General features: G+C 47.7%; 2 protein-coding genes and 1 non-coding gene across 3 annotated transcripts; 2 read left to right on the top strand and 1 right to left on the bottom strand.

Annotated features, from left to right (window-relative positions):
• The first annotated feature begins 4,490 nt into the window (after positions 1 to 4,490).
• On the top strand, positions 4,491 to 7,722 carry LOC123054590 (probable receptor-like protein kinase At1g30570). The gene has a single exon (XM_044478390.1). It carries the CDS (start codon positions 4,878 to 4,880, stop codon positions 7,413 to 7,415), a length of 2,538 nt encoding a protein of 845 aa, XP_044334325.1. The 5' UTR covers positions 4,491 to 4,877; the 3' UTR covers positions 7,416 to 7,722.
• Positions 7,723 to 8,316: 594 nt separating this feature from the next.
• LOC123054591 (uncharacterized) lies at positions 8,317 to 9,856 on the bottom strand. Its single transcript, XM_044478391.1, has 4 exons — positions 9,632 to 9,856; positions 9,059 to 9,131; positions 8,803 to 8,858; positions 8,317 to 8,712 (listed from the first exon to the last, which is right to left on the bottom strand). Exons 1-4 carry the CDS (start codon positions 9,688 to 9,690, stop codon positions 8,592 to 8,594), a joined length of 309 nt encoding a protein of 102 aa, XP_044334326.1. The 5' UTR covers positions 9,691 to 9,856; the 3' UTR covers positions 8,317 to 8,591.
• A 124-nt stretch (positions 9,857 to 9,980) lies between these two features.
• Positions 9,981 to 10,054, top strand: TRNAN-GUU (transfer RNA asparagine (anticodon GUU)). Its single transcript has one exon. It is a non-coding gene; the product is annotated as a tRNA-Asn (tRNA).
• The last annotated feature ends 261 nt before the right edge of the window (positions 10,055 to 10,315 follow it).

Here is a 10,315-nt window from a genome sequence, read left to right as displayed (position 1 = left end):
CATGAGGTGTTGGCCCTTTTCTACACACAAGTTTTGGAGCCTCCTCTAGTTCATCTAGCCCTAATTCTACTTGGTCCTAGTTGACTAATTAGAGTTTGGTATAGTTCCTCGAATCCTCATAATTAGAATCCCAGTATGGTTCTAATATCATACCTCTAATTCTCCGGCGACAATTAGCTCTGGAAGGCGAAGCACTGCCAGATCGTGCAGACCGTACGCTTACACCCAAGTAGAGAGGTTGTCCTTTCGGTCTTTCGTTCGAGGGATCATTCGAGGGCGGTTCGTGGGGTCGTCATCAATGGTTCCAGGGACTCCAAGTAAGATCTACACCAACTCATCCACTTCTGTTGCAACTTCGGAGTCGGTTACGATCGTTGATCCCAACCCTATATGCATCTTCATATTGTTCCTGGGTGATCGTAGGGTGAATATTTTTGTTCTCTACTACATTTCCCAACACAAGCCTACATGACACATGTCTACCGCCTTCATGGGTTACCCGAGGTACTCATCTCAGCCCGAGACTGCATCTTCACCAACAACCTATGACGTGAACTCTTCCGTCTCTTGGACACAACCTTGCACATGAGCTCGGTTTACCACCCGAAAAGGAACAGACAAACGAACACATATGAACCAATGTGTGGAAACTTACTTAAGGTGCACAGTCCATGCGAATCCAAAGAAATGGAATGAGTAGTTTTCGCTAGCAACACAACACATTACTCGTCATTGGGGACGACACCGTTTGAGGCACTTTACAGACAGACCCCGCGCCATCTGGAATACTAGGAAATAATACATGCGTCCTAGTTGATCGGGAAACATGGCTCTAAGAGCGAACTGGCACTACTGAAGTGATGTGTCATCATTTTCTCAAGGCGCAACAAGGCATGAAGTACTAGGTTGACAAACGTCACACGGATCGAGAATTTGCAGTGGGGGCCTTGTCTATCTCAAGCTACACCCATACATTCAACAACGTGTGGCAGTGCAAAGTAACCAAAAACTGACCTTTCGCTTCTTCAACCCTTACAAGATACAGGAGAAGGTGGGGGTGGTTTCCTACCGCCTCGACTTGCCGCCGTCAAGCCAAGTTCATCCTGTGTTGCACGTATCTCAGCTCAAACATCACGTGTCATCGGTTGCCGACGTAAATGCTACCATGCTAGTAATGTCTTAATGCTCAATTGGTAGGCCAAGTTCTCAACAGCTCATGCACAAGACTTCGAGGCGACACACTCGTGCCGCAATTGCACTAAGACTGAGCATTCTCTAGACTGATTGTCCTGGTGCATGTCTTCAAGCAACTGTGAAACCGGCTTGAGGGCAAGCCGTGTTTTAAGGGAGCAGGATTGTCACGTACCCTTATCTTCCTGTGAACTGTCTGTGGGTTGCGTCCCGAATAGGCCTTGGGTCTTGTAACTAAAATCTAGCGTGGTGGCCCATCGTGGTAGCTTAGCGGATATATGCCAGCAAGAGACTCTGCTAGGTGATGCCAAATGACTTGTAACCGAACCATTTCCCTTCCATCAATTCAGGGTATCGGTTTTCTCCCCAAACCCCCCTTGTCCCTCTCCAACCTCCCCTTCTCCTACTACTTTTGCAGATTTTGATGAACATCCACAAATTGACTTTGGCTTCATGGTTTCATGTTGATTAACGCCTTTCTCAAACCATCAAAAAGATTGAGAACCTACAAACCTACTGTTTCCCTTGCCATTTCAGCAATTAGGGCTCATTTGATTCAAAGGATTTTCATAGGAATTTTGGAGGATTAGAATTCTTAGGAATTTTTCTTATATTGGTTGTTTGATTAACAGGATTGAATCCTATATGAATTTTTCCTAACGATTTTTTTGTACTAGTACTCATAGGATTTCTAGCATCCACTCAAACCTTTTCGAAGGAATCCTTTATTTTTCTATGATGCAATCAAACGACACAAGATCTTGTAGGATTGAGATGAGCATTACAATTTCAATGCTATGTTTTTCCTATTCCCGTATTTCTAGAATCCTGTGAATCAAATCAAAGAGGCCCTTATTGTTTCCTAAATGTTTAGCTAGGACGGCATCCATTATCAGAGCATAGTAGTATTATGGAAGCAAAATGATTGCTCCTTTTGTTTTGCTTTCTGCCTCCTACTACGACTTTTCATGAGAAAATTGTGTGTGTTTTGCTTAGCAGTTAGCAGTGTGAGTCGCTGCAACTTGCAAGTAGTCCTGGCCATCTCAGGCCCGGCCCTGTCGGCCCACCCAGGCCCAGCCCTAAAATCCAGGGCCTAGGCCCGATGGGCTTGCCTGTGGGCCGGGCTTGGGCCTGAGTTTTGAGCCCACCAGCAGGGCCTGGACGGGCTTGGGCTTGGCATATTGACATTTTAAGGAAGAGGCCCGGCCCACGGCCCTAAGCTCTAAGGGCTTTTCAGGGCTTTTTACCAGATGGGCCGGGCTTGGGCTTGAAAAGTAGGCCCGATGGTAGGGCCTGGGCCTCAGTTTTTTGCTGTGGGCTTTTTTAGGCCCGGCCCAAGCCCGGCCCGGCCCGGCCCATGGCCAGATATACTTGCAAGTGACTCCTACTGACTAGTAGTAGTGCTCCCGAAAGGCACCCATCCAGTGTCCCGAACACAACGTCAAGTTGCACATTTTCTACGCCTGCAGACGTACGCCGTGTTTGAATGATTGCCATCGAATCGTTTCAGCAGGAACATAACATGGACCAAAGAAATTCTGCACCCCTACGTTGGGCTCTCTGCTTGTTTATTCATGCGGCTAGTTAAAATATTGGTAGCCCTGACACGCGACGCAGGAGCCACATGCCGCAGGCCTTATCATCAGCAGGAACTGAGAAACTGCGGCAAGGCTTTGTCTCATTGTTTGTTCGTTCTCGCCCCAGGCAGGCAGCTTCCTCCCTCCTTCCTACCCTTGACCAAAATTATTTTTCTTCTCATTGTATTGCCGCTTCATTTGCTCGATGTGATCTGCAAAGCTTGCCAGTCGTTATGTCTCTCTTTTTTAAGATGAAAATGGTGTAGACTTTTTGCTCTGACGACCGTATAATAAATACAGGGGTTGCCAAGTCTTGCCACTATCTCTACGCTATGCGTCGGCGTCTCCACATTCATGCATACACTTTTTTTCGTTGTGACATCAATCAAACCGAAATGAAACCCGACTTTTTCCGAGCCATCGGAATCAGCCGATGACAGTCCAACGCACCCGATAAATGTTGGAGCATAACGGAACGGTTGGTGCTGACCTGCATGGTGTGTGGCCGGAAGAAACATTTGGGTACTGATTCTGCTAGGCGCACGACGGAGACAAGGGGAGAAATCATTCAGGCAATCATGCCAAGGATGATGGAACCTTTTTTTTTGACAAATAAGGATGATGGAACCTAATTAGGGCAAGGGCGCTATCATTGGTGTTATCTGATGGGCAGCGGCCGCGGAGGCTGGGAACATGGCCATGTGTTGCACCGTGCATCATGTGACCCACCACCACCACCCTCGCAGTCGGTCACGGCACAGCACAGGCGCCCAATGGCGATGGGTGGAATGTGACTGGATTCTCAGTTCCTCGCCACTCACTCCGGCCCCCACTTTTCAGGGAGGAAAGCAACCGTTTGGCTGAGCTTTTGTTTTTGTGAGGGCGTTATTGCATTTCTTGGGGCATAATTGTTGACTTCAAGGACTAAGCTAGTTTTGCTTTGGACGTAGCTAGTGTAAACAGGTGTCGATAAGTCATTTCTGGCTCTGCAAGTTAACTTCTGGTGTATTATTGGCTTGGCTAAAGACTTGAGACACAAGTTTGTTTGTTTGTTTACGAGGCTCGGTTTGCGGTCGCACCGCCTCCCGAGCTGAATATGGGTAACCTATAGTTAGCTACTCTAGAGGACTGTTGTTAAATTCACTAAAATTTTCTTGTCGTTTAGAGAAAATGTCAAATCTATTAATCAAAGCAATAGTACAAGCGCCTCTCAGTAATTAAAAAGTTACATTGAAGCCCCCTACCGTCGACCGTCAATATCCTCCGAAAAGGGCCGATGACGCGCCGCCGTCGCATTGTCGCCCCATCGCCAGGCTAGTCTATCATTGTTGATCATAGATGAAAAGTCATCAAGGCAACAGTTCTGCCAGACTAATGTCTTGGAAAAGAAACCGTCACCACTGAAAGAGCCGCAAAAGTAAGAGCGAAAATCTCTATTATTTCTCACGAGCATCACCCAGCACCGGAGGGTGCATCGACATGACCTGACCGAGACGCTGGAATAATACTTTCGGCTAACCATTACATTCAGAAATGCAACGGTGCAAGTTTCTTCAAAAGTCAAATTTATACATGCTCTGTACAAAAATGATTGCTCTAAAAGGAGAAAAAACTTTGCAATGATGGTTTATTTTCTCTTCTCAGTCTACAGTGTGGAGAATCTGAGATCCAACCCCTCCTCCCTCTACAGTCCACTGTCCCTTTCTTCCCTCTTCCGGTCTTCTTCCTCTTCCCCTCCCTCCCTCCCCCTCTCCCGAGCCCTCCCGACCTACCCACGCAAGCTCAAGCTCCCCTCAATCCAATGCGGCTCTGAAATCCCTCCACTAGCAGCCCACCACCTCCATCCACCGTGCCCTGTAGCTGCGGCCCTGCCGTAGCTCGGCGTCGCCGGCCCCAGCTCCTCCGCCCCTCACGCGCGTCGCCGCCATCGCCGTTCCCATTCTACCTCGCTCGTCGCCGTCTCGGCCCCGCCCGCAGTCTTGGCCATTGGTGGGCTCCCTGCCTTCCGGTGATCAGTTAAGCCCAGCTGACTTCCACGAGATTTCGGGTGTGCCGGCGCGCACCCGGCCGCCGCACCGTCTAGATCCGCCCCTGCCGGACCTGTGAGCGATGCTCCGGATGAGGATACTCGTGCTGGCCGCTGTGAGCATCGTGTTCGCCAACCTGCAGTTCTTGAAGGCTCACGGGAGGGAGCTGTTTCTGAGCTGCGGCTCCAACGCCACCGCCGATGCCGATGGCCGGAGATGGATCGGCGACATGGCCCCTGGCCTGAATTTCACTCTGAGCAGCCCGGGAATCGCTGCTCTGCTGGCCGGGAGCAGCAATGGCAGTGAAATCATGGCGCCGGTGTACCGCTCCGCGCGCTTCTTTACCACCACATCTTGGTATGACTTCAGCCTGCTGCCGGGGAACTACTGCGTCAGGCTGCATTTCTTCCCGTCCACATTCAGGAATTTCAGTGCAAACGGTTCAGTGTTTGATGTCGTCGCCAATGACTTCAAGCTGGTGTCCAAGTTTAACGTGTCGGAGGAGATTGTTTGGAGAAACTCAGTGAGCAATTCAGCTGCCACTGCGGTTGTCAAGGAGTACTTTCTTGCAGTCAATAGTTCTCGCCTGCAGATCGAGTTTGATCCAAGGCCCGGTTCATTTGCATTTGTGAATGCGATCGAGGTGATGCTCACTCCAGATAATTCCTTCAACGGCACGGTGAACAAAGTTGGTGGTGTGGATGCACACATTCCTCCTGAATTAAGCGGCCGAGCTGTCGAGACCATGTATCGGCTGAACATTGGAGGGCCTGCACTTGCATCTTCACATGATCAGTATCTTCATAGACCATGGTACACTGATGAAGCATTCATGTTTTCTGCCAATGTTGCTTTGATTGTGTCCAATACTTCAGCCATAAAGTATGTCTCAAGCAACGACTCCTCAATTGCTCCCATCGATGTCTATGAGACCGCAAGAATCATGGGCAACAACATGGTCATGGACAAGCGGTTCAATGTGACATGGCGGTTCTTGGTCCACCCCAATTTTGATTACTTGGTCCGCCTTCATTTTTGTGAGCTTGTCTATGACAAGCCCAGCCAGAGGATCTTCAAGATCTACATCAACAACAAGACAGCTGCTGAGAACTATGATGTGTACAACAGGGCCGGAGGTATTAACAAGGCATATCATGAAGACTACTTTGATAGTTTGCCGCAGCAGGTAGACTCACTCTGGCTTCAGCTAGGCCCAGACTCCATGACCAGTGCTTCAGGTACCGATGCACTTCTCAATGGTTTGGAGATATTCAAGCTCAGCAGGAGTGGCAACCTTGATTATGTGCTTGGTCATATTGATATGGGCAACAAAAGGGGGCGTTCCAAGGGTCGGAGCAGGATAGGTTTATGGGAAGAAGTTGGTATTGGCTCGGCCGCTTTTGTGGCACTGGCAAGTGTTGCTCTGTTCTCATGGTGCTATGTAAGGAGGAAACGAAAAGCTGTTAACGAGGAGGTCCCTGCTGGTTGGCACCCTCTGGTCCTCCATGAGGCTATGAAAAGCACTACAGATGCCCGCGCATCCAAGAAAGCACCCTTGGCACGCAATTCATCTTCCATTGGTCATAGGATGGGCAGACGATTCAGCATTGCAGATATTAGAGCTGCCACAAAAAACTTTGACGAGTCATTGGTCATTGGTTCTGGAGGTTTTGGCAAGGTTTACAAGGGTGAGGTCGATGATGGCATTACAGTCGCAATCAAGCGTGCAAATCCATTATGTGGTCAGGGACTGAAAGAATTTGAAACAGAGATCGAGATGCTCTCCAAGCTTAGGCACCGGCACCTTGTTGCGATGATTGGCTATTGTGAAGAGCAGAAGGAGATGATTCTGGTCTATGAATACATGGCCAAGGGGACATTGCGAAGCCATCTCTATGGAAGTGGCCTACCACCTTTGACATGGAAGCAACGGATTGATGCCTGCATTGGTGCGGCCAGGGGCCTTCACTACCTCCACACGGGAGCAGATCGGGGTATAATTCATAGGGATGTTAAGACTACTAACATCCTGTTGGACAAGAACTTTGTTGCAAAAATAGCAGATTTTGGGTTGTCGAAAACTGGACCAACACTGGACCAGACCCATGTTAGTACAGCAATCAGGGGTAGCTTCGGGTATCTTGATCCAGAGTACTTCCGGAGGCAGCAATTGACACAAAAATCTGATGTGTATTCTTTTGGTGTGGTGCTCTTTGAAGTTGCTTGTGCCAGGCCGGTTATAGACCCTTCAGTGCCGAAGGATCAAATCAACTTGGCAGAATGGGCTATGAGATGGCAGCGTCAGCGTTCACTGGAAGCAATAGCGGATCCACGGCTGGATGGTGACTACTCGCCAGAATCCTTGAAGAAGTTTGGTGATATCGCGGAGAAGTGTCTTGCTGATGATGGGAGAACCAGGCCATCAATGGGTGAGGTCTTGTGGCACCTGGAGTATGTGCTGCAGCTCCATGAAGCTTACAAACGCAATGTGGATTGCGAGTCATTTGGAAGCAGTGAACTGGGGTTTGCTGATATGTCTTTTAGCATGCCTCACATCAGAGAGGGAGAAGAGGAGCATCACCCAAAGAAATCAGGTATCAGAGAAGATTCAGCCCCTTGAAGGTTTTTTCTGACATGTGGTAACCCACTGAACTATCTTGATTGCATCGTAGCCGTGGTCTTGATGTAAAATTGTGCTATATTGTTCACTTAGTTTCTTCTTATTCTTTTGGGCGTTGTCCTGCTCGACAAGTGTAGAATAATAGGATTTTTGTAGATTGCCAGAAAAAGAAAAACTTGGACGTGTCAAGTTCTTCCTTGACATCCTGCTATATCATGCGATTTGTTCAATCCACGGGGTTTCATGTAGTTCTGCCTGTGTGACATGTATAAATGTTACTAATAATATAATTCCATCCTTCAACTTATTTGTGTGTGTGCCACAGACCTGTTTTCCTTGTATTTCAATGATGTTTGGTGTATTAAACTCCTGTGCAACAATTCTTTGGTTGTCGTTTCTGTGTTCCCATGCAAACTTCACCCTTTGCTGTAGTTTTTTCTTTTTTGGGTGCACCCTGAATTCATGTCTAAAGCTCCAATAATGCCTTGTAATGTTGCACTAGCTAATGTTGTACTTTGATGTACCCAATCCTCATATACTGCCGCAGCTGAACCTCTGGAGTGGCCTCCCTCCATGCAATCCGACTGAACAATTAGTGGATAACTTCCAACAATTGAAGCGATATACTTACAGTTCTTAGTTGTAGTGTTTTTCAAGTTCCGGGCTCTTGGTGATCAGGTTCAGAGCTAACAGTTACTCCCCTGTCTAGAAACAAGGCAGACCACCTCTAAACAGAGCCAGGAAGGAAGCAGTTGACACCAAACCCATAAACCTAAAATTCTCACAACTTCTCAGCTAAAATCATGTGGCTCGGGCTCAATCCCTCGACACATGGAGGTTCTCATTTAAATGTCACCGACCTAGTATCCACTCTTAGAAATAAACAAAAGAGCCAACGCACTGAGGAAAACTTCTAAGAAAAATATGATATCTGATGTTTCTCTGCTCCTCCCGATTTCATGATAATTTTTCACCCTCGGATCGTCTACGAGGAACCGGGGCTCTGGAGGTTCTTTCTCATTACAGTGAAATTCGAATGGGAAGTAATCCATACTACAGAGTACAAAATGTTTCATTCAGAATTCACAAATACACAGTACCTTCACAGGAGAAGATCCGGGCAAATACAGGTGGTCTGAATGACCACATGTTTGACTAACTAGATCATATCGCTTATCAGGAATGCTCTTCCTTGCTTACGCCGTATTCTTCGACAAGCTTTGTGATAAGTACCATAAGGTCGACAAATGCGCTGAATGACGCTCGCAGAAACCGAGCCTCTACTGCTTCAAAGCGCCTGAATTCAAAAATACAAGGGATTAAACAAATACGCTTCACGCAGCGACGGAAAGGCGATTCTTAGAATAGATGGTATGGATTTACTCACACGAGGAGCTTGCCACCAGAAACAGTCATCTCCCTCCTGACCTTATCTGGCTGCAACTGCAACACATACACACCAAATGAAATTTCTGACAAACGTGTCATGAACAGAGAGAAAACATGAGGAGTTAATGTTAGCAGGAGACTTGTTTTAAAAGTACAACCTCTGTACACTAATATAAGACGTTTTTGCTGTTCAATTTGAAATGCAAAAACGTCCTACATTAGTGTACAGAGGGTGTAGAATTCAACTTGTTTACCTCCTTGTCAACAGCTAATGTCTTGTAGACAATGGAAGCGTGTTCTTCAGATCCATAATCAACTTCAAAGTTGCTGCGGCCAAACAAAAAGGCTGTTAGTGCACTCTAAAATTTCTCCAGGAACCATTGACATGGAGTGCAGGAAGGGCAACACTTCATGAAATCATTTGCTACCCAATACAGTGCAAATAAGGTCTAGAATCGATCAATACGCCGTCACACTTCCTTGCTAAGAAAAGATACACACCGCAATAAATTTGATGTAGAACAGCACTACGGTTGATGAGTACAACTGGGAACACAAGATCAGGGTGAGTTTGCCATGCCTTGCTTTTGGCCTAAAACTAGCGCTAGCTTCTTCCAGGCAATCCGTCGAACACGAAGCAGGCAGGTGGAAAGAAACACCCGCATGATTGTAATAACGCGACAGCCAGCACTCAGCGGAGAGGAAGGCGCACATGCTTCTGAACAAGAAATCTAGGGAGCTCGGCAGCAGACCGCGTCGACGGATATGCTGCGGTGACAAATAAATCTGACTACAAACAGCAGGCATGGAGGGGGAGAGGAGGTCACCAGGTGAAGTCCCAGCCAGGGGAGGAAGAAGAGGAGGCTGGCGCGGCGGCAGCAGCCATCGCGGCCGACCGTGGTCTCTGCCTGTCCCGCGAGAGCTCAGTGCGGCCGTAGGCCGGCTGGATACCTGCTGAGGCGACGCCGGCGCGCGATGTGGTGTGCGTCTCGCGAGCGCGGCGCGGAACAGAAGAACCAGCGAAGGGGAAGGGGAGGCAGGGCCCAATGCGGGCGGCGGACAAAGATTTGTTTTCATGGGCCTGTGCCCTACGGCCTAGTAGGTGCGTAAACCAGGAGGCCCAAACTGGTACAAAATCGGTTGTATTAAAGGATTTCCAATTTGAGTACACATGTAGCTGGAATAGCTCAGTTGGTTAGAGCGTGTGGCTGTTAACCACAAGGTCGGAGGTTCAAGCCCTCCTTCTAGCGTCTCATTTCATTTTTGTATCACTAAATAAGTTGGTGCACAATATATTTTTCCCTCTCGAATCTAGCTGACTGAATGCAATAGTATTATTTTTTATGAATTGTTCAAGCCCTACTTCTAGCCCCTCATTTTAATTTGTATCACCAAAAAAATTTGGTCCACAATATATTTCCCCTCTCAAATCGACCTGCTTGAATGCAATAGTATTTTTTAGAAGGAACGCAATATATGCCTCTCACCATTGTGTTTATTAATAAGATAAA

Source organism: Triticum aestivum, chromosome 2D (genome assembly GCF_018294505.1).
Source record: "Triticum aestivum cultivar Chinese Spring chromosome 2D, IWGSC CS RefSeq v2.1, whole genome shotgun sequence".
Classification (NCBI taxonomy): Eukaryota; Viridiplantae; Streptophyta; class Magnoliopsida; order Poales; family Poaceae; genus Triticum; species Triticum aestivum.
The sequence above is the reverse complement of the archived record's forward strand: the minus strand, read 5'-3'. Positions and strand labels throughout refer to the sequence as shown.

What these genes read in the sequence shown, in the direction of transcription:
- LOC123054590 (XM_044478390.1), top strand. Translation starts at nt 4,878, where the DNA reads ATGCTCCGGATGAGGATACTCGTGCTGGCCGCTGTGAGCATCGTGTTC.
- LOC123054591 (XM_044478391.1), bottom strand. Translation starts at nt 9,690, where the DNA reads ATGGCTGCTGCCGCCGCGCCAGCCTCCTCTTCTTCCTCCCCTGGCTGG. An exon ending in CCTGGCTGGGACTTCACCTG is followed by an intron (nt 9,132 to 9,631) that starts GTGACCTCCTCT and finishes GTTTGGCCGCAG; the next exon opens with CAACTTTGAAGTTGATTATG. An exon ending in TCTGGTGGCAAGCTCCTCGT is followed by an intron (nt 8,713 to 8,802) that starts GTGAGTAAATCC and finishes TTTTGAATTCAG; the next exon opens with GCGCTTTGAAGCAGTAGAGG.